Source organism: Anabrus simplex, chromosome 4, assembly GCF_040414725.1.
Source record: "Anabrus simplex isolate iqAnaSimp1 chromosome 4, ASM4041472v1, whole genome shotgun sequence".
In the NCBI taxonomy this organism is placed as follows: Eukaryota; Metazoa; Arthropoda; class Insecta; order Orthoptera; family Tettigoniidae; genus Anabrus; species Anabrus simplex.
In genome coordinates, this window is record NC_090268.1 from 392,660,484 (window position 1) to 392,685,078 (window position 24,595).

A 24,595-nucleotide genomic window follows, 5' to 3' on the forward strand; every position below is an offset into this window, starting at 1 on the left:
TGTTGCCTTAAGCGGGCGGTTCACATTAGATGAGTGTTGGAGAGCATGTAATCTCTTTTCTAGTTTACTACAATATTGAGGAGTGCCTTTGGAAGGCTGTAAATTTGTTGAAGCAAAGTGCTCTTGAATTGGGAGTTTTCTGCCCTTGCCTAAATAATACCACCCTGAAATTGCAAATTTGTAACCTAGGGGTTTGGAGCTCAGAATTGTTAAAGTCCCCAATCTTGAATTTTCCAATTTTTAAAATTGTCATTGTACCTGTAACCTCATTATTTCAATGAGTGAAAAATTTGTTAAGTTCGAAATCCTGAAAGAAATATAACCTTTATTTACAGTGTTAACTCAATTTATGATATCATAGTTAGACCCATTCAACACTAGCACCTCCTTTCACCTCTTTCTGAACCACGGATATCTCCGTAACAATAATAATAAGTCCGCCTCTGTGGTGTAGTGGTTAGTGTGATTAGCTGCCTCCCTCGGAGGCATGAGTTCGATTCCCGGCTCTGCCACGACATTTGAAAAGTGGTACGAGTGCTGGAACGCGGTCCACCCAGCCTCGGAAGGTCAGCTGAGTAGAGGTGGGTTCGATTCCCACCTCAGCCATGCTGGAAGTGTTTTTCCGTGGTTTCTCAGTTCTCCTCCAGGCAAATACCGGGGTGGTACCTAACTTAAGGCCACAGCCGATTCCTTCCCTCTTCCTTGTCTATCCCTTCCAATATTCCCATCCCCACGCAAGGCCCCTGTTCAGCATAGCAGGTGAGGCCGCCTGGACTAGGTACTTGTCATCCTGCCCAGTTGTATCACCCTGAGTCCGAGGGAAAACCTACCTTGGAGGTAAACAGATGAAGAAGATAATAATAATAATAATAATAATAATAATAATAATAATAATAATAATAATAATAATAATAATAATAACTAACGTATGGCTTCAGCTGTGTGCAGAAATTTTAATTTGACGCAATCTGGCTGCCTGCTCACCAATTTCGATGTTCTGTTTTTCTCTAGGACTACTAGGTGGCATCTGTGGCTGAAATATAGTGAATTTTGTCGTGTAAACACGAAATCTGCTACCAGAGATCTTTTACATGCCGACATCCCATGACATGGTGCGCCGAATGCACTTTTTTTCACCCTTCAAAAATCCGAATACCACTTCCGGTTTGAACCTACGATGTTGGGATCCGGAGGCCGACACTCTGCCACTGTTCCACACAGGAAGTGCGATACAGTGATAGTTACATAGCTTCTTCTAGAATTTCCTGCGGTTACAATGTACTAAATACAACGTTCGTATTTAATGGTTAATCATATATATGAAATTCATTAAAATCATTCCACTGGCATAATTAGGTGGCAACAAAAGTCTATGTGGCATTTTATATGCATATATTCAGATAAAAATACATTTCAATGCTAATTTATATTCATGGCTTGCATAAAATGAAAAACTTGGAATGCTACCTTTGGACGTGTTTGTCACCAGCTGGCTCGCTGTATGCTAGCAAAACGCTCCAAGCGGGAGCTGACAACAACATTAAGATCAAATTAAGATGTTCTGTCACACCGTGTGTGCGTGTGAAGTATCAGAGGAGAGGTCCAACAGTAAAGCATTCTTAAATTCAAAACCTCATTATTTTGGAAGACTTTCTAGTAAATTTTCTTGTAAAGACGCGGAGCAAAATTCCTTCTGAAATGTAAAGAATTTCACCTTGCTTTCTTACTCGGTATAAGCGGAAAAGCCCATATCACATCTGACTTCTTATTGTTTCACATTCCAAATAAAGCACGTTTCAGCGCTCCTTTGTACACCAGCGATTAGGCATCCCATTCGTCATTACTTTGTGTGGGTTGCTTAAGCCTATGTGTAGAAAGTACGGGACTGGAGAGCAACCTGGTATAATATCTGCAAAGCCATGAGGCAGTGAATCCCATCCTAATAATAAAGGCGGGCTCTCGACGTAACCTAATCCGTACCTCGTCACTTATTTCGTCACCCAATGCAAACCGATGCCCACGAATAGAGCATGGGGTCGCAATTAATACACAGCGCTATAAATAAAATGAGGCGTGCCATAAAAAATAAACGCCCGAGCAAGACAACGCCCGCCCCCACACTTACAAATCAGTAAAGAATACGCTTCAGGGATGTGCGTGTAAAACTCAATACTCTCACTACAGTCCAGATCTCTTCCGGTGTGACTTTCACATCTCTCCACCTTCTCTCCCAGAAAACAATTGGGTTGCAAACGCGAGGTGGAAAGTGCACAGTACACCACGTGGAGCTTGACAAACATATTTACCGGTATTTCTTGAAGACAAAATTATATATGCAATATATATAAAGTATACAACATACTGAGCCATCCCCTGGATGCCTCAATATGTAAATATAGTAATTAGGTCAACGCATCCATTTAATCGCATGCAAGAAGTAGGGTACGAACTCTGAGAACCCATTACAGGCCGAGCTAGGTACGGCGCAGCATGGAATTTACCAGAAGGTTGCAAGCCAATTTGGTCAAAGCGAGTCGTTGCCGTGGTTACTAGGCACACCAGCCTCGCCCCAACTTTCAAATTCAAACCACTTGAGTGTGGAGGTGGTTATATTTGAACGAAGGGAACCCTACAACACGATTTCAGGTTGACAAACTTCGAATTCACAGTACAGGCATCTCAAGACTTTTATCGATTATTTCGCTATTAAGCTAGAATTCCACAGTTCCAAACTAAATATAGTATCACCTGAAGATATATTTATTATTCACTCCTAGATCCGAATAATGGTTCCTTGAGTCCTTATATAATAATGTTATTTGAATGGAAAGACGATAGGCAGGCGAGAGTCTGTTAACCGTCACGCAACCAATGTTAGGCGGGAATTTACCTCGCGCTACAAAGAGACATACTGTTTATTTAATTGCCCCTGGAGAGGGAAGCTTTCTCATTCTTCTGAAGATTTTGGTACGAGCAGTACGGAGCGCGCAGATGTGAATCTTTCTTTGTGATAACAAGAAACGTTAGCCGCCTGTGCGCGTTTATAAATATTTATCTGCTTATCTCGAGCAAAAATCAGATCAAAAATTAGACGTATGGCTTTTCAGGCGTTTGCTCTATTAACCAGCATTTCGTCTTAGGTCTGACACTAGACTCGTCAGAGTGGGATGTGTCAGACCCTACCCACTGATGCTGGGGTGTATGCAGGTGAAAGGAAAGGAAAGGAAGGAAACGTAAGTTATTTCATTCCCGCCGCGAGTGCGGCGGGCGGGCCATCAGCCGAACTAGCGGCTCTTGGGCCTTGCGAATGAGAAAGGGAGAGTGAGATTAACAAAATCTAGCGGGTATGTTATGCACATACGTAAAATAATATGTAGATTGTCCCCGCGCAGAAGGATACAATTGAAACAGAAAATTGTGAAAGTCCTGCAGCATTGCTTACATTGCACTACTATAACGTAAAATAAACAGAATTGGCCTGCAGCTCTTCTTACGCTGCAATGTTAACTCTAGACATAACGAAAAAGGAGGAAATTAGAAGAGAGTGTTCAGTTGTCCTTCGGAGTACGTCGGTAGCAAGTGCGATAAAATCGCACAAAAGAAACCATAGAGACGTAGCGAATAGTAATGCACGTGAAAGACACTTTATTGCACCTGGTAAAAAACAATCATTGAGGGCGCTTGTGGCGCCGGATCGTCGAGGGTGGACAAGAGGAGCGGTACCGCACCCAAGGAGCATCGGGAAAACAAAACATGAGTGGACAGTTTGCGGTTCGGTTAAAAGGTTTAGTAAGAAGCAGGAGGGTTATGTTTGTAATAGGAGGTAGTAGAGGGTGGTTGTGATGTTAGTAATGGAGGTAGCGAGAAGACGAAGAAGGTCTAGGATCGGAAGGGGCGACAGGAAAGTTGGGGGTTGGGGAGCAGGTAGGTATACCGATTGCGGGGGTGGGGTGGGTAGCGGGTCCGGTCGAGGACGACGAGGAGAATTGATGGGAGGTGAGCACTCAGTTCGGGGTGGGGAGCGAGAATGTTCCACGCGGTAGCGCCGACGACGGATGCGGACGCCAGAGGTGATCAGTTTGTGGACGTCTTCATCGGACGGGAGTTGGAGGTGTACCATAAACGTTGGGCCAGCATTGTTGTAGATACGGAACACTCGAAGTGCCAGAACGCCTACCATGTGGAGTTCCCCCAATATGTCCTGTTCCGTGATGGTAGGGTCCATGCCACGGAGGACGCAGCTCGAAGACGGAGGCCGGTGAAGAACTGCGGCAGCGGTGGACTCTCCTTGGGAAGCTGGCTGAGCAGTGACGGTGGCAGCTGTGGTGGTGGTAGGGGGCTGTTGGGGACTGGGCAATGTGACGGATGGGGTGAGGGCAGGGGTGGACATGATGGGAGAGGGGTGGCTAATTGTAGGAGGAAGAGTGGAAGTACTCGGGAGGGTAAGTGCAGAATGGGTGGAGGTGGTAGTAGTAGTAGTAGTGAGGGTGATCGTTACAGAGGTGGGGAGCGGTGGGAAATGCTGAAGTGTGCGAGGGGGACATAGATAAACGCTGGGAGGTTCGCCGGGGTCAGAGCGCAACTGTTGAAGGATGAACTCAGGAGTAGGAACCACCTTATAAAGCCGTCCGTTGATGTTTACTCCACTGGTTTGGAGGGCTGTCGTCGACGTGATCAAAGAATTGCACCACGATCTGCGTTGACATGTCATTAGTGGTGCGATCATGTAGCCGCCTGACTGCTCGGATGGGAAGAACGTCAAAAAGCTGATTTTCGTCGATAGCGGGGTCCACACCAAGAATCAGATGAAAAGTCATGGTGAATAGGGAAGGCGACAGCCAACGAGGCGTCTGCCCGTTTAATTATGCTTGGGCCGACTGAGTGTGCGCAGAGAATAGGGCCACCGAGCCGAAAAAAGTGTGGACATGTGAAGGATATGTTGATCGGCGATCCTGTGCGCAGGTGAATTTGTCAGAAGCCTATTTATGAGGCACAGTCTGACAACTGCATACGGGAGATAAAACTCCACAATGGAATTAATGCCCGCCTAGCAATTCCAAATGGAAATTCTAAATTCCCATGGAGGGAATTAGATATTTTTCCACCAATAGAGCATATAAAAAATCAGATAAAAAATTAGACGTATGGCTTTTCAGGCGTTTGCTCTATTAACCAGCATTTCGTCTTAGGTCTGACACTAGACTCGTCAGAGTGGGATGTGTCAGACCCTACCCACTGATGCTGGGGTGTATGCAGGTGAATTTGTCAGAAGCCTATTTATGAGGCACAGTCTGACAACTGCATACGGGAGATAAAACTCCACAATGGAATAAATGCCCGCCTAGCAATTCCAAATGGAAATTCTATATTCCCATGGAGGGAATTAGATATTTTTCCACCAATAGAGCATATCAAAAATCAGAATAGAGCAAACGCCTGAAAAGCCATATGTGTAATTTTTGATCTGATTTTTGATATGCACTATTGGTGGAAAAATATCTAATTCCCTCCATGGGAATTTAGAATTTCCATTTGGAATTCCTAGGCGGGCATTAATTCCATTGTGGAGTTTTATCTCCCGTATGCAGTTGTCAGACTGTGTCTCATAAATAGGCTTCTGACAAATTCACCTGCATACACCCCAGCATCAGTGGGTAGGGTCTGACACATCCCACTCTGACGAGTCTAGTGTCAGACCTAAGACGAAATGCTGGTTAATAGAGCAAACGCCTGAAAAGCCATACGTCTAATTTTTTATCTGATTTTTTATATGCTCTATTGGTGGAAAAATATCTAATTCCCTCCATGGGAATTTAGAATTTCCATTTCTATCTCGAGCAAGACAATTGCAGGATAAAATGTATGTCCCGATTTCATTCGCCTTTATTTGATAGACCAAGATTTGGTCACGCGAATCCTTTGACTGATAATTTCAATTAATTGTAGCTCGAGAGCCGCGCGTGAGATAAATGTACATTCGAGCAGTGTACAATGTACATTCGCGTACGCGGATTGTTTGTGAATCATGTGGGTTTCGTATGTGTATAAGCCGCTAGAAGAGGTTATGTCGATTGGGTCTGAACCCTTGATCTGATGACACGAATTTCGAACCAAAATCTGTGTGTAGGTTGAGCCAATTATCGCCTGACTTCAAGATCGCAAATTACAATCGTACACACAGTGGTGAAGAGGCTGGTTGTAATCTACTTATTCTGCAGTATTCCAGGAATAAAGGCGACATTATAAATGGAAGTGGTATCAACGCCAGGACCTGCTGGAGCCTTATGTATATGAGTGCTAATTACCCAGCTGGGAGGTGCGATAAATTCACCCGCTGTGCTGAGAATATAAGCTTTTCACTTGTTTACCTCGAGGAAGGTTTTGTAACAGGCTAAAGGCCTAGCTATTTGTGGTCCCGTAGTGAATGGGCCGACAGGCAGGGTTTGTGTTTACCCCCTCAAAGAAAAGTGAAAGTTACTCCGAGACCGGCCTCCCTCGTCAGCCAATTATTGTGTACTTCTCTTATAGCTGATGGTTTAGAGCCGAGAGTATAGACCATCTTGTGTCCCCCAAAACGCAAACCAACGTAGTCTGGAGACAACGAGCTCGATCCCCATGTCTCATCACTTATGTACACACACATACACTGACTGACAGAGCAAATGCAACACCAAGAAGGAGTGGTTCGAAAGGGATGAAAGTTGGGGAAAAAACAGAGACGGCACGGTTACACAATGCGCACGGCATCGACTCAGTAGGATGTAGGACCACAGCGAGCGGCGATGCACGCAGAAACACGTCGAGGTACAGAGTCAATAAGAGTGCGGATGGTGTCCTGATGGATGGTTCTCCATTCTCTGTCAACCATTTGCCACAGTTGGTCGTCCGTACGAGGCTGGGGCAGAGTTTGCAAACGGCGTCCAATGAGATCCCACACGTGTTCGATTGGTGAGAGATCCGGAGAGTACGCTGGCCACGGAAGCATCTGTACACCTCGTAGAGCCTGTTGGGAGATGCGAGCAGTGTGTGGGCGGGCATTATCCTGCTGAAACAGAGCATTGGTCATCCCCTGAAGGTACGGGAGTGCCACCGGCCGCAGCACATGCTGCACGTAGCGGTGGGCATTTAACGTGCCTTGAATACGCGCTAGAGGTGACGTGCAATCATACGCAATAGCGCCCCAAACCATGATGCCGCGTTGTCTAGCGGTAGGGCGCTCCACAGTTACTGCCGGAGTTGACCTTTCTCCACGCCGACGCCACACTCGTCTGCGGTGACTTTCACTGACAGAACAGAAGCGTGACTCATCGGAGAACACGACGTTCCGCCATTCCCTCATCCAAGTCGCTCTAGCCCGGCACCATGCCAGGCGTGCACGTCTATGCTGTGGAGTCAATGGTAGTCTTCTGAGCGGACGCCGGGAGTGCAGGCCTCCTTCAACCAATCGACGGGAAATTGTTCTGGTCGATATTGGGACAGCCAGGGTATCTTGCACATGCTGAAGAATGGCGGTTGACGTGGCGTGCGGGGCTGCCACCGCTTGGCGGCGGATGCGCCGATCCTCGCGTGCTGACGTCACTCGGGCTGCGCCTGGACCCCTCGCACGTGCCACATGTCCCTGCGCCAACCATCTTCGCCACAGGCGCTGCACCGTGGACACATCCCTATGGGTATCGGCTGCGATTTGACGAAGCGACCAACCTGCCCTTCTCAGCCCGATCACCATACCCCTCGTAAAGTCGTCTGTCTGCTGGAAATGCCTCCGTTGACGGCGGCCTGGCATTCTTAGCTATACACGTGTCCTGTGGCACACGACAACACGTTCTACAATGACTGTCGGCTGAGAAATCACGGTACGAAGTGGGCCATTCGCCAACGCCGTGTCCCATTTATCGTTCGCTACGTGCGCAGCACAGCGGCGCATTTCACATCATGAGCATACCTCAGTGACGTCAGTCTACCCTGCAATTGGCATAAAGTTCTGACCACTCCTTCTTGGTGTTGCATTTGCTCTGTCAGTCAGTGTATATAGGTGTGATCTATTTTTGTGTTATTTCTTGTATCGTTGTGTCTTGTTGCGCTAATTTGGGCATGTCAGCTCGTCAGCTGGTTTTATTGTCGTCCATTTCTGCATGGACTGTGTTTGTGCGAGCCCGCGTGCTCATAAGTCGACTCAGTGTTAGTTTGTAAGTGATATTAGCAAATCACCCTAAGCCATATTGTTTCTGTATGTATCCGCAGTTAGACGGATTGTAAATATATTGTCTTAGCTATTTCACTGATGTATTAGTACCTCCGATTCATCATAGAAACGTTGTCTACGACGATGGCTACGAACAATATTATTGGATTTTTATTGTACTTATCTGGCGCAATTATACATTCAAGTACTTCGGGTTAACTCTTATTTGGTCAACTGAAATTAATCAACTGTTAATTGGTCAACGTAAAATATTTACGACTTATTCCCTGTACAAGCACGAAATACTCATGTAAATTTTACGGGTTGTAGCCCAAATTTGTTTTGCTTGTTCGTTAAAGTAACGTTTTCTTATAAACGTTTCTCGCATTTTAATTTTTTTATACGACTAACTTGAGGTCGATAAGATATATTTCGATACGAGTCGCACTTAGCATGGACCATTTTCTATGTTTCTGGGGATTAATAAATCCATTTCATCCCACATTTGTTTCTCATTTAAAGGTATATGTCCATTCTTCCTGTCAATTTACTTACTAGTACAGGTGTAGATTAGCTTACGATTCTGCCGCACTTAACAAACAGGACCAACGCTTTACCGACCCCTGGGTCTAGCCGGCTCAAAGGACAGCAAATTGCACAATATAGTATGTTCTATACTGCACCGGCAATTATTAAATGGGTACAAAATATAGGTATATCCTTAAGGAATAAACTCCATTTAAAAATATAAAAATACAGCACTTTTCAATGCTATTTGTTAGGGGCATGGACCTACAAAGATCTTGGGGGGAATTGAGCCAACGGCACGTGGTGTTCGCAAGCGGTCATCCATACAATTACAGACCGCGCCGAATGTTGCTTAACTGCGGTGATCAGACAAGAACCTGTGTATTCAACATGGTATGGCCTTTGGCAATATAGCACATACTTTCCTAAGGAATTTCAGTTAGGACCACAACCCTGCTGATGAATCGCCACTGAATTGTATCGTACTTGTCTCTCATTTTAGAGTGATATTTACTTTCGTTTATCTGTCTCAGTCAAAGGCTTTGACAATAAGAAAGTGAGTGATGCTAGTAATGACATTCCTTATGCAGCAGTCCCTTCTATGAATGAAATGTTGCTCGTATCAGTTCGTGCATGAATTTCAGTGTGCTTAGTAGACTGATATGTATAGCAGCATCTGGCTCAGTGAAGAAATCAACGGGAAATTACTTCACTTCTCATTCCCCCAGTACGACTCTTCACTGATAAGAAGGCTATCTGTGACATCTGATGGCGGAGCTGTTGAGGATCCAAGTAGCCTTTGGACAGGACTGAACATATTTTTTCTTACAACATAAAATCCGTTGTCTCATATTGCAGAATGCGAGAGCTGAGAAGAGAGAACGCTGAACTGCCTCCTGACTTCATCAATTACCTCTTCCGTTGGGCTCTGGAGTGTAAGTACATATTTTTGTACAATCGTAACAGCATGTTAATATGGTGTATGTTTATATAAGAGTTATCTTCTTATTTATTGGGGTTGTTCAATTGAAATGTAGACAGATGTCTATAACGTCACACCGTGTTTCTGGTCGGTATAAACTACATCATAACGGCAGCATACTAATGATACCTCAACACAGTCGACACATAATCACAGGCATCTGACCCAGCGTTGAACGCGTGCCTTATTGTCTCAGACTGACCATTTTCTGAGCTGTCACTGCAAATACCAGACCATGCAATACTGTTAGCTCTGTCTATCACAATTGAACCACACATATACGTGGCTATGCATTTTCATACCTGCAGAAGTTATGCTTTGTATTGATAGTTTTGTACTATGTAGAAAGTGCTAAATTATTATTATTATTATTATTATTATTATTATTATTATTATTATTATTATTATTATTATTATTATTATTATTATTATTATTATTATTATTATTATTATTATTATTATTATTATTATTGCTATGTTTATCTCAGTATTACCGATATGCATTTCTCTTAACCGCAGCAATTTCCCTGGTCGCACTGGACACTCGTCTAGGCTCTCTAGAACGCCAATTCAGTCCTGATTCTGATGCGCAAAAGATGATCGACTCAACTCATGTAGTGTTGAATGCTCTATTTGAGCTTGATTTGAAACCTGGACTGCGTCACTTTAAGAAAAGGAAGGAATGGAAGGAGATGGTAGATGCTCTGGACTGCATCAATGGGTAAGTAACTGGTGATAAATGATTAAATCACTTCCAGGAATGCTGAGGTGGGAATTGAACCAATCTCTACTCAGTTCTCCTCCCAAGGCTGAGTGGACCCCGTTCCAGCCCTCGCACCACTTGTTAAATTTCGTGGCAGAGTCCGGAATGGAACCCGGGCCTCCGGGGGTGGCAGCTAATCACACTAACCACTACACCACAGAGACGGGCACAATACTAATTCCATTCTGAAAACATCTGCCTTGATGGTATTCTCAGACAACACAACCGGATATCTTGGTATTTACCGCCTCACCGTGTTAGGACGTATTATAATACTCGCATTAAACACTGGAAGGCATGCGTGTGTCTTCTAGATCATATGAACACGACACGCCGGCGAAACAATAAATTGTGACAGCACTAAACGTAACACATGTTATAAGCTGCCCAGCGTACGGTATGGAGCGGTAGCGTGGTTGGTAAAGGCACGGCGAAGAGGGCTTATGTGTGAGGTGCAAGTCCGGAGCGAAGACTCCTTATTTTTGAAATATTTGTTTAATACGTACCGCAAGTAATGTAAGTTCAATACCCGCTTTCATGCAAATTGGTGTGAACGAATGTGTTTGTGGTTTTAAGAAGGCCCAATTTTATTAGTTAGTAGGCCGGACACATACGGACAGGATACAATAGGAAGACAATTGCCCTGACAAGGTTCTATCGCAGCAAACGCTCGAAGTAATGATCGTTTTGGTTTCTGCACATTCCAGCCCGGTGTCCTATAGATCGTATTGTGCGCTGAAGCATTCGAGGTGTAATTGCTTGGCTGGTGTCCGTGATGAGTTTCCGGAGCTTGTCGGAGTTTTCCGGCACTTGAGTGTAAATGACGTCCTTCAAATGCCCGCACAAGAAGAAGTTTAACGGCATTAAATCCGGTAATGTGGCGGGCCATGAAACAGGGCCACCTCATCCTATTCATTTCCCCGGCAGTTCCTCGTTCAGATGGTTAAGAAAAGGTGAAGTATAATCTGGGAGGGCTCCATCCTGTCGAATCCACATCCTCGAACGATAGTGCAAGGTCACATTCTCCAGCAGCAGTAGGAATTCCTGACGCAGAATGTTCAAGTAGCGTGCGCCCAACCAACGGCCCTCAAAGAAATAACGTTCAGTCAGGAGATCCTCCACTTCCACACCACACATTCACTCATCATAGTACTTGAAGGATCGCCTGTGAAGATTGTCGAGACTCCAATAGCGAATGTTGCGGCGATTCACATTCCTATTATTGTGGAAGCGCGAATCGTCCGAGAACTAGATGTGTGATACAAATGCTGCATCATTATGCCGCCTGCCTAATAGTCACCGAAAGAACTCCATTCAAGTTTCTAAATCTCGGCTATGGAGCTGGTATGGGTGAAATGTTTGTTCATGCAGTATTCGCCAGATAGCAGCCGGCTGGTGTTCACCTTTTATGCAGTCGCCCTTGTACTGATATGTGGATTATTACGAGCTACCTCCTGAACGACATCTACTGTTTCACCCGATGTAACGGCCTATAACGGACTGGTGCATGCTTGTAAATCACGCCTGTTGTCCTTAGGCGTCTTATAACACGACGGAATGTCTTTGCAGCCGGTTATCGCCTGTCGGGATGCCGTTCCTCATACAGACGCAGTGCCTCGAACGCGTGTCTTCTTGCTTCCCCATCGATGAGGAGCATGTCGACACTGGTAGTAGGACGAGAGTAGAGTGCGTACGCCATCCGGTTCGGTGTTTAGACACTAATTACTGTACTGTTACCTAATGTTATGCATTGATTCTCCTCTTCGTTACACCCGGTCACGAGGCACGAAACATTAACTTTGTTTCATGATTAAAGGACGTCGCTACATGATTTCATTGCATCACGTTTTGCGAGCGGACGATATAAACTATCGGTAGGGTTCAGAATCGAGCCCTTGCTCACTGGACATTAGTACCATTCAGTTCGCCTGCAGTGCACATTACCATAGGAAAATGAACCCAACAAAAATTGTACTGGTGTACTGCATATCGATATGGGGCTGGGAGGCATGACTAGTCTTAAGGAGAATAACTGATAGGAAGGTCGTTATCAGATACGAGGTATTGCACTGACACCGTCGATATGTTGCAGGACACATCTGGATCCTCATAGTCATAAGTCATGGACAACCCGCAGCTGCAACATTGTAATCGGGCTCGCTGATCCCTTTCTGTACCCCGGGCAACTTGAATGCCTTACGAAGAAGCACCCAGCTCTTTCAACATTCACCGAATTGACCTATCTCTCAATCCGGGTTTGCCGGTGATGGTTGTGGTGGTGGTGGTGGTGGTGCTGCTCGTGCTAATATTTGTCTTAAGAGGGAGTAAAACTGGGAAAACTATCCTCTATTATCACTAATCAGAGGGAAAATTGCACTTCGAAAAATGAAGGTGTCGGCCAAAGAAAAATAAGGACGTGAAAATGAAAGACGCCCTGGGCCTCAACACCTAGTAACGTCGGGATCAGAAAAGGAAGATTTTTGACCAGCTTAGTGCCTCGTGGTAGCCAAACCATGCTCCCAAGCTGAGCCCCTGGGTCCGCTTTTAGTCGTCTCTTAGAACAAGGAGTGGAGGGAGGACATGGCTGTTATTCTACCACCCCCACCCCCAGAGGGGATCAAACCGAGTTTCAGCGATGTTCTCCGTAGACTGAGCTTTGGGAACTGTAACGCAAATAGGAGAAATTGTCCATGATTCTCGTCTGCGGCGGCGGTTATTGGACGCCCTGTTGTCCCATTTCGTTATCATAAAATTGATCCCGCATGGTTGTTCTGTTATTTGGTGTCTTATTATTAATTCGCTCATCATACTGTTCTTTAACGTGAAGCAATCACCGTCCATTCTGACGCCCCGCTCCGTATAACAGGAAATAACGTGTCACGGAAAACACCTTCTCTTGTGTTGTGATAACCTCGATTAACAGAAAAATCTCAATATGGCAAACTATTACTTAGCATCAAACAATACATCGTTGCACGACAAACGTGAATAACACATCTGTATATATAAATTCCATAATTATGTTTGTCATTCACAGTGATATTGAAAAATGAGAAGGTTTTAATAACTGAAATTGGTACCGATGCTATATTTTTATGTCATATTCACAGGACAAATACAATGAACTTCTCAAAACCACGATTTCGTACCCTTTAAAAAGAAACAGTACGTTTCTGTCAGCGAATGTACTGTCTCATTCGCCACGATCTATCTATCGGCATGATGTCAAACTGCGTACATCCTGTATTCTGTTGCCTTCCACAGATATATTTGAGAGACTTAAAGCGGTACCATCATACTTGAACCGTTCAGTGAAAAGTACTATCTTTCAATGAAATGAAATGAATGAATTACCTTTTTCCATTCTGGGGTTTATCTCTATCGATAAGTGCGAGACAGAGCAGCACATATGGTGGTCATGATCATATATATGGACTGATATCTTCGTTGGCCAGTTCAAGAACTGTGAGTTGAGGATATTTTTACCATCAGGTTGTTGGCCGGCAGGGTTGGGGAGGTGATGCTATAGAATTTCTAATCACTAAAATGCAGGCAAAATCCTGGATTAAATTCAGAACCTCTCTGCAGTGCTCACATGGAGTGAGGGCACATGACGCTGTAGATAGTGATTCATTTCGGACAGTTGTACATACCTATCTCAAGAGTACGCAGGTCTATAAACGTCGAAGTACAACTCCGAGCTACAAATGCTATCTATATGGTTTGTAAGGAAATATTACATTGCCAGTTTTGGTTCCATTCGAATGCCGTATAAACCTGGAAAGTATAACTTTTATTCATAAGACATATTAACATTCCATTCAGAATATCGAATTATTTTACAGATAGTAATTTCGACTATTAAGGGCAGGCTTATGTACTAGTGGGCAATAATTTATGTGTATTTTTTTGTCACGTACCATATATATTTGTTTGTGCTCTTTCGCCCTTTCTTTCTACATATTGAAGGATATTATTTTCCAGAGTATCAAGGATTTTTGCCCAGAGCTATTTCCCGTAAGGATTCTGAGGTATTTTCTCCTCCATTAAAAATGACAGGGCATTAATATGAACGATGTTTGTAAATGTGAATCTGAACAGAGTTTCCACAAAACTGAATATTTTATTATGATTCGTCATCAGTTTATTTCTAAAATATGCAAAGAACAAAAATATGCTATTATTTACAGTTTATAATCCTTATTTGGAAGGATTAATACTGCAGGGTAATTCAGTATTATGACGGAATGCAAAGTTATTTCAAGGAGTAGCTTCTTCTTCATTTCTAGTCCGCACTGCAGCTCTGCAATGAAGTTTGCACAAGTATTGGGTGTATCGCCCGTGATAATTACAACAGTTTAAGCAACTCTCCATCGTAGATGAAACTTGCTACTCATGAAATAATTTTGCATGTTGACTTCTTACTATATAACAATAAAGAACCAATTAAAATTGTCATACATCTTACAAGATTTGAAGCCTTGATTATCACTGTATTTCCGAACACTTGACCTTAGATTGAAGTGGATTTTATTTCCAGGGTCTCCATGAAATACATTCGTAAAGCTATGCAAAAAATAAAGGAAAATACAGAAACTGATGTTCGAAAATTGAGTGTGCTGGAGTCGCTCTTACTCAAACACGAGGATCCTATATACGGCGTGGTGATGTCTCTCGACATGATGTTGGCAGGGATTGATACGGTACAGTTCTTTTCATAACTCAACAATATTCACCATCATTATTAAGGCACGAAAAAGTTAAGTTATAATGGAAACGTACAGTATTTAACAAAAGTGCTAGTTTATTCTACCCACACAACAGTTCTACAGTGATGTTTGCATAAATACTTAGCGATCTGAACTATGAGAACACCTAAAACTTATGCAACTCAAGGACGTAACTGTAGAGTGGCTAGAATATATTTGCGCCTTGTTAAAATATATTTACATTCATTAACATAGGAATCATTCAATGGCGAGTGTGATGATTATCTTCCACGTGTATCAATTTTGCCGATTATGGTTTCTTAGAGATAATAAAGGCACCACCTGTAGATCCACGCGTATAATTATTAATCGAAAAGTGAGCCTTATTGTGACATCTTTATTTTAGACTGCCCACTCGACGGCCACGCTTCTTCATTATCTCGCAAGAAACCTGGAAAAGCAGGATAAATTATACCAAGAGCTGAAGAGAATCCTTCCATCCAAGGATCAAACTATCACAGCACAGAACCTGGAGGACATGAAGTACCTAAAAGCCTGTATAAAGGAGTCAATGAGGTAAGTTTATAAACATCTGTCTGAGGAATTTGTCAGACTTTCATAGCGTAGCTTTAATGTAATTGCATCTAACGGATATAGTTTTCAGTGATAGCTTTACTGAAACTCCAGATCAGATACGATCTTCGAAGATAAGTAATATGCAGCAGTGGTAAGTACTAGGATTCAAAATCAGCATGTTGTTGGCAGTTTGAGATGGGAGAAAAGCGCGCTTTCTTGTGCAAGTAACTTCCGGCTCTCGTTGGCTGATCAGTAGCTGAATACGGCTTAGCTTGGGAAACTTATATTATATTGAATGTCCTCGTCTGATTTATAATTTCGTGTGGCTATTTCTAACCGAGCGCAGCCCTTGCAAGGCAGACCCTGCGATGAGGGTGGGCGGCATCTGCCATGTGTAGGTAACTACGTGTAATTATGACGGAGGATAGTGTGAAGGCGGTGTGTGAGTTTCAAGGATGTTGGGAACGGCACAAACACCTACTCCCCGATCCAATGGAATTAACCAATGAAGGTTAAAATCCCCGACACGGTCGGGAATCGTACGCAGGACCCTCTGAAACGAAGGCCAGTACGCTGACCACTCAGCCAACGAATCGGCCTGGGTCTGATAAGACATTACTATTAACACTCAGTGCCTGTCAGTATTTATACTTCATTGGTACATAAAGAGCTGGCCGAAGGTGAATAAGAGTATCCACTATGCTTGCAATTTCTTTACACTAATAATTGTAAAACAAGATACATTATGGTTTTCAGGAGTTAATTTATACAAGGGTGTAACAAAAAGATTCAGCCGAACTTTGAGGACACATTCCGCACATGTAGAAGAATAAAATGTGTTCTATGGGCATGGGTCCGTAAACGCCTTGTTTCCATGTTAGCACTCATTTTCTACAACTGTACATAGTACATTAATCATGGGAAACAGACAGGAGCAGAACGCATCAGAATACCAAATAGAATTTTCTTAAATATGAAATGTTCAAAATTCTCACCTCAGCCATCCCGTAAGTGGTTTCCCATGGTTTCCCACTTCTCCTCCAGGCAAATGCCGGGATGGTACCTAAATTAAGGCCACGGTCGCTTCCTTCCCTCTTCCTTATCTATCCCTTCCAATATTCCCATCCCCTCACAAGGTCCCTGTTCAGCATGGCAGGTGAGGCAGCCTGGGTGAGGTATTGGTCTTACTCCCCAGTTGTATTCCCAACCCAATGTCTCACGCTCCTGGACACTGCCCTTGAGGCGGTAGAGGTGGGATACCTTGCTGAATCTGTGGGAAAAACCAACCCTGGAGGGTAAACAGATTACGAAAGGAAGAAGAAAAGAAATAAAGAAAGGAACAACGTGCATCATCATTCCGTCGAATTAAATATTTCTGCAAATGCTGTTTAGAGCTCTTAGGTGAAGATGAAATTAAAATGGAAAGTTGGAAATTATTCCACACCATTATCAAATCGCCAAAGAACAAATGAGAAAAATATTATTCTTTTGTACTGTATACGTCACCCGTCACTGTGGGAGTAAAGAGTTTCAATACAAATCAGGTGAAATGGATATAAATTCAACCCCTCCATGTAGGTGTTGAAGTGGTCATAGACGAACCTCCTAATATAGATAGGCGTGTTATCCCACAGACTGTTAGGTCCATGCCTCCTTCGTCCGGAACCCAACGATCTACGACAATATCTACGGATGATAATGAACACAGTGTCACGTGATTTTCTTCAAGTGTAGAAAGCTTTGCAGGCCGACATCCGCGTTGCCTTACCACAGGTTCGCACATTAATCTGCGGTGTAGAGTGCGTGGTATTCAATTGCGGCAGAACGTAAACACCGCAGTAAACATCAATCTTACTTAGTTACTTTGGAAATAAAAGAATGTACTATGTTCTTTACGTCGTAACGACAAAAACAGGTTTTATGGCAATGATGGGATTGAAGGGGCTAGGAGTGGGAAGAAATCGACCGTTGCCATATAAAGGTACAGCTCCAGCTTTTGCCAGATGTGAAAATGAGAAACTACGGATAACCATCTTCCGGGTTACCGACAGTTGGGTTCGAATCAACTCTCTCCGGAATGCATGCTCACAGCTGCGCTACCATTACCATGAGGCTAACTCACACGGTGAATGAAAACAATGTCAAACAAAGAGTCTATACATTTTATAAATAATCAATAGTATATTGGCATTGCCAATTCCTCACCCCTCCTCACCCCGGTAGCTGGTAGGACGCCGAACATTTCCAGTATCAGTTGTCAAAAGCAGCCCAGACCTCACCAAGGAGCCCTCCCATGGAAATGAGGAATGAGGAGGTTTCCCGCTATTTTCCTCACCAAGCGGAATATGCTATTGTATATCAGTCTACAAAGCCCACTGAAATCCAACTCACTCAATAAGTTCATCACAGGAAGTGGCTCCATCAGAAAGGGAACTAATTGATGCGCTCACACCTCAGCCACTTTCATATTTGCAATGGCGATCTTTCTCTCGTCGATTGCAGAAGATTGGAACGCTATATATAACTGTTCTTGTGATTTAGTCAGCATTGTTAACAGCGAACTACATTTAAGGCCGTCGTCCTGATCGCATATTCAATAACAGTTGTTCACCTATATTTTTCTGAAATAATTTCAGGGACGTTGGAAATTTATCGAACATCTCCCTCGGTAAATTATTCCAGTCCATAGTTCATCTTCTCATGAACGAATATTTGCTCCGATTTGTCCTCTTGAATTCCAACCTTACCTTCACATTATGACCTGAGCTCTTTTAAGAAATCCATATAAGATTATTCTTGAATTAACGTCATTCAAAGCTATCTCTTCAGTGATAGCAAGGGAAGTACCGCTTAGTCGTGAAGTTCATCTCCTCCAAATCTTCCCAGCTTGAAGTTAGCAACATTTCCGTGACACTAATCCTTTGACGGAAATCAAACTTAATAGATTTTGCTGCTTTCCTTTGAACCTTTTCCTCTTCTCGCGTCAAGTAATCCTGGTGTGGGTTCCGTACACTGGAACCGTACTCTGACTGGGGTCTTATACGTCTTCTCATTTACACCCTTAGTACTTTCTTCCTTAAGCCGTTTACCCTCCAGGGTTAGTTTTCTCCCTCTGACTCAGCGAAGGCTCCCACATCTACAACCTCTAGTGCAATGTGCCGGAGCACGAGATTTTGGATCGGGGGTACACGTGGGCTGGACCAGTACCTCTCCAAGGTGGCCTTACCTGCTGTGCTGAATAGGGGTATTGTGGGGGGATGGATGATCGAAAGGGATAGACAAGGTAGTTGGGAGGAAGTGGCCATGGCCTAAATTAGCTGTGGCCACTACACCACCGAGGCAGTATTACTACAGCCCCAAAATACCCTCATAAACGCTTGAAGAGATATGTAACTTTTACCTAAAATCCCGTTAATCCGACTACCCCAATCAAGATATTTCCTTATGTTAACACCCAGGTACTTAGCGTGATTCCCTTGAGGTACAGTACTTTCACTCATATCAACACAGCAATACAAACTGAGAGAACGTTCCCTCTGGGTGAAACATACAACCTGACCTCTCAGCTCCATGTCCATCATTCCATTGCTTACCGTCCCTCCCTACTTCGTCCAAGTCCTTTCCAGTTCTTGCAATATTGTTCAATTTTAGTTATTCGATGTAACACCATTCACGAGAAGGCTTACCTTTGATTACAGTTCTTAACTCATATCATATTTAAATATATACGAGTGATTCTATTCTGCCTACTAATTGTGTTTATGCAGCCCAACAAACGTGTGAAAATGTCCATACTGGCATCATATGTGACACTAATGCCCTTTAAGCTGACAATTCAAGCACTGTGACCACACCTGACAGTTGCTATAATCCGTTTTAAAAAATTTATGCCTCAAACGAAGTTACAGTGACGTGAAAAAATAGTGAACTGACGGAGTGAGGAACTCCAATCTATTCGTCAAGCACGCACTCGCTGTCACATCGTAGCGCATGAGGTTAGACGCTAGCTGAGCAGGTGAAACCTACAGGTTTCAATTCTTTTTTGCATCTATATGATGTTTTAGGCACGGGCCAGTGTGTGCCACATGCAAACAGAAGAACGCCGCTGTTATCGATATTGTGCGCTGCACTACTACACGGCTTGAATAAGTCACATCAGTCGTCCGTCATGTTTTCCACGGAGGAATACGTGGACATGCTCCTTATCTATGGGGAAGGAAGGAAAAATGCGCGCCAGGCACTACGTCTGTACCAGGAAAGGTATCGAGACAGGTGACATCCGACTGTAAAGTCTTTCAGCAGTGTACGAACAACAGGCGTGTCCGAGAGAAAACTGTAACATCTGGTCAGAATTATAAAGCATACCTGGAAACAGCTCGCAGTAATCCACACACAAGTACATGGTGAATTGCACAGCAATTGAACATCAGCCAGCCGTGCGTATGGCGAATGCACATAATTATCGCGTCTAGCGTCCACATTTACACCATGAACTCCACGGGCAAGATTTCGAAGCTCAAATGAATTTCTGTCAGTTGCTATTAGGAAATGTGGAAAATGATCCAGCATTCCTGTCGAACAGCCGCCTCTGTGGTGTAGTGGTTAGCGTGATTAGCTGCCACCCCCGGAGGCCCGGGTTTGATTCCCGGCTCTGCCACGAAATTTGAAAAGTGGTCTGAGCGCTGGAACGGGGTCCACTCAGCCTCGGGAGGTCAACTGAGTAGAGGTGGGTTCGATTCCCACCTCAGCCATCCTGGAAGTGGTTTTCCTTGGTTTCCCACTTCTTCTCCAGGCGAATGCCGGGATGGTACCTAACATAAGGCCACGGCCGCTTCCTTCCCTCTTCCTTGCCTATCCCTTCCAATCTTCCCATCCCTCCACAAGGCCCCTGTTCGGCATAGCAGGTGAGGCCGCCTGGGCGAGGTACTGGTCATTCTCCCCAGTTGTATCCCCGACCAAGAGTCTGAAGCTCCAGGACACTGCCCTCGAGGCGGTAGAGGTGGGATCCCTCGCTGTGTCCGAGGGAAAAGCCGACCCTGGAGGGTAAACAGATGATGATGATGATGATTCCTGTCGAACATCATCTTCTCGGACGAATCGCGATTCGACAATAATGGAACCGTCAACCGCCATAACACGCGTTTTTGGTGTGGTGCCAATCATTCCTGCGTGTGACAGGCAGCCTATCCAGTACAATGGGGAGTGAAAGTACAGTATGTTGTGGAATCTTGGGTTATCACTTGATCGGGCCGTATTCCTTTGAGGGTTATTTAACAGGCAAGCTCTACCTGCACTCTCTCTGCCATGAATACCTACTTTTGTTGGAGAATGCACCACTTGGAAATCGATTAACGGTATGGTTTCAACAGGATGGAGCTCCACCACATTGGATGTTAGCCGTCCGTCACCATCTGCATGATAAACATCCAGAAACATGGACAGGAAGAGGAGGACCTGTTTCTCGGCCCGTCAGTTCCCTGCATTGGACCTATTCCCATGGGGACATTTGAAACAAATAGTTTGCACTCAAGCGTCAGAAAATCCAGAGCACCTTCGGCAAGTCATAACCCAAACCTGCAAATCAATATCACCGGTCTTGCTTCAGCATGCTAGAAGATCTACTCAGCAGCTTGCCCAAATGTACATATAATTCGCAGGTCATCACTTCGAAAATTTTGTACCGTAGCTAAATATTGTCAGTGTAGTTCGGTTCCCTCTACTCCCTGCTCCTCATTTATTCGACCCTGTTGTCAAATCGGTCCTTCGTAGGGCCACATACCTTTTTATGTACTGAATATATGCATAAAAAGAGCATATTTCACGTAAATTGAGGTAACAATTACAAAACCAAAAATTAAAATAATACATCCCGCCCGGATTCCAACTTCCCACCTCACACACAAAAACTTGCCCGCTTTCCTTAAACGCTGCAGTACACTGAGACACGGTGTGTGTAGATTATTTATTTATTTATTCATTTATTTATTTATTTATCTGAAAGTACGCAGGTTTTACATCCAATTAAGTACCTTCTTGACATTCAGTAACAGTGTGTATCTATGGAGTTAAAGTTTAACAAAAACAAAATTAAACATCAACAAAAATCAAAATAGAACAAAATTAGCATTATATATCGTCGCTCCACAGATAAAACGTTGTATTCCACAATACTCTTCCTATCCATTATTCTCCTTAAGACTGGCCACGCCTCCCAGCCACGTATGGATATGCAGTCCATCAGAACAAATTTTGTTGTGTTAATTTTCCTATGTTCATGTGTAAAGGAAAATGAACCTTACTGTACCGTACTATAGGAATGTACGTTTGCATTGCGTATTTACGCACTCCTAGTGTATAATGCATGTACGGTTCATTTTCGTTTACTTGTCGGCATAGGAAAAAGAACACAACGGACATTGTCCTGATGGACTGCATATCCATATGTGGCTGGGAGGCGTGACCAGTCTTAAGGAGAATAATGGATAGGAAGAGTATTGTGGGATAAAACGTTTTACCGGTGAAGCGACGATATGATACCATTTACAATTGAAAAGAAATGAAAAATTCATTAAGAAATCACACGGTAATACAAAGCAAAAGGCAATACAAAAGCAAATAAAGAACACGGATGAGTACACTGGGAAATATGATGAATATCAGAAAGAAGGAATTATCAATAATTTACTAATTGTAAAGGCAGGCTTCTAGTTACTTATTGAATTCATTATACGAGTTGGTGAATGTCCACTTCTTTTGTTGCAGTGCTATAAGGCGTTGTCGTTTATAAGCAAGGTGAATTTGGCTGATGCAATGTTTCTGATCTTTGAACGTGAAATAATCGGTGCTTGTCTGCGGAGCATGGAATGGAATGCGTTTTAACAGGCCCAATCAATTAAATCGTCCTATTAAAATTTGTCTTAGCATTTGTATAGAAATAGTATTTGTATGGCTCATGTTGTAGTTTTAACACGGTCACAATGCCCACTTCGTGTTTTGAAGGCGTTTCTCTTTTCATATAATTGAAAAAGTGCACTCTTGATTGTCATTGTTTAATAATATGACGTTTTCCTCTTACGGTTAGGCGGTAAAAACAAATTTTTGTTTCTGGTGTGCGTTCCAGAAAAGTCGATGTTTTCTTGACAAATATAAAAAGCGCTTAGTTTGGCTGCCTAAAACACGAAAGTCCAATAATAATGCTCTACCTACTCTAATATTCTGAGTTAACTTACTTTGAAATCAGTAAAACCTGCTGATAGATGGTCAGACCATTATGAATTCTGATCGAAATATATGAAGACACAACTTTCAAAACTGCTTCCTTCCACTTGAAAAAGGAAGAAGTAATGGAGGTCTCAGTCTCTCAACGAACTCTTCTAACAAATCTGTTACCTATTTCATGGCTAAACTTGCCCTTTTTCTTTGTGATTTGCTTCAAAGATGATGTAATTTTTCAAACCTCTCTCCTTCCACCATGTATACAGCTCCAAAACTATCTCTATCACGACGATTATTATTTACAAAACTTCTTAAAACCCATAAGCAACTTTCCTGCTACTTGTTTTCTGGGTTCCAAATCTCTCCCCATCCTTCATTTAATTTTTCCTACAAGGTCAATTTAAGTTCATATTTTCAACCATTACTAACACTGTATAAGTTAGATTGCTATCACCTCTTGGCAGAAGACGAAAGAAACTGAGTGATCCATTAAAATGGAGGAAAACTAAAAGAAATGACAGAGATAAGGGTACCTATAATTTTTAATTCTGAGGGTGCGAGTCCTAGTGATTTAAACAATTTCGTGTAAATTGAATATTTGGCAACCAGAATACTATCTGTATTGATCACTTCTAATTTATTTCTTTTCAGATATGGGCCTACTTCTCTCGCTAATCTTACAGGCTGTAATAAAAAACAGTGTGTTTTTGGTTGGGGTAATTTCACAGTGCAGGGTATACTAAAATGTCATGCAGCTCTTTATGCCAACTATTCAAAAATTAGATCAAGGTAAATTTTGGCCCGAGTTGTGATATATGAGTGATTTGTCATTCCATAAAGATGAAATGTAGGTAGTTCAGACAAGTGAAGAGCATGTGGAATTACATCATCCCTCTGAAGAGGTCTATGACTTTACGACTTAAACTGTTGTGTTAATTTTGATTTAATGTTCAAACATTTTCCAAAGCAAAGGAAGAAATCATTATGATGTCACTAAGAATTTTGTGCTTAATATTAAAAGCACAGCTTGGGTTTCAGAAAGGTATTGCAATATTTTATAGTTTTATGGTAATGATTGAATTTCAAGTTTATGATTTCTGCTCACAGGGATGTACAACATAATTATAATATTAATATAAATGATAAATTCATTTTTAAAACTCTCTCATTCCAGTGCACAATTTCAAAACTTTTTACATCCAACAGAAAATCTACGAGTATGTATATAAAATAGGCATTTTATCTGTACATTGCTCAGAATTAAAAAAAGAATGATATTTCTGTATCCGTCATGTCCACAGTACCAGGAAATGCACTTTTTAATTCTTTGTAATTTCTGTCTCTATGTATGTCTGTCTATCTGTCTATATGCCTGTACACGCATCAGAAAAACGGCTTGAGGGAATTTAATGAAAATTGGTGTGCAAAGCTAGGACATAAATAATTTTATTCACACTGAGTGAAATGGTAGTTTAGGGGAAGGCCTGAAATGTAATTCTCAAATATTTATGATATTAGTGGTCCTATCGATATTCATAGCTAAAGTTGTATAGGATTAAGTATTCTATCATTTATGTCTCATACACTGTTAACGTACCGTCTATAACAGAGATATTCATGAAATTGGATTTTTGTTGCTA

At 42.9% G+C, this 24,595-nt stretch overlaps 1 protein-coding gene and 1 pseudogene across 2 annotated transcripts in view; one reads left to right on the top strand and one right to left on the bottom strand.

Moving 5' to 3' along the window:
• LOC136872027 (probable cytochrome P450 49a1) overlaps positions 1-24,595 on the top strand; it is an 84,491-nt gene that overhangs the window by 52,555 nt on the left and 7,341 nt on the right. For both annotated transcript variants that reach the window (XM_068227301.1, XM_067145848.2), the window contains exons 6-9: positions 9,569-9,645; positions 10,212-10,413; positions 14,996-15,158; positions 15,571-15,740. In XM_068227301.1, coding sequence (XP_068083402.1) covers positions 9,569-9,645; positions 10,212-10,413; positions 14,996-15,158; positions 15,571-15,740 — 612 coding nt within the window. The remainder of the gene's footprint in view (positions 1-9,568; positions 9,646-10,211; positions 10,414-14,995; positions 15,159-15,570; positions 15,741-24,595) is intronic.
• Positions 8,999-9,117, bottom strand: LOC137500705 (5S ribosomal RNA; annotated as a pseudogene).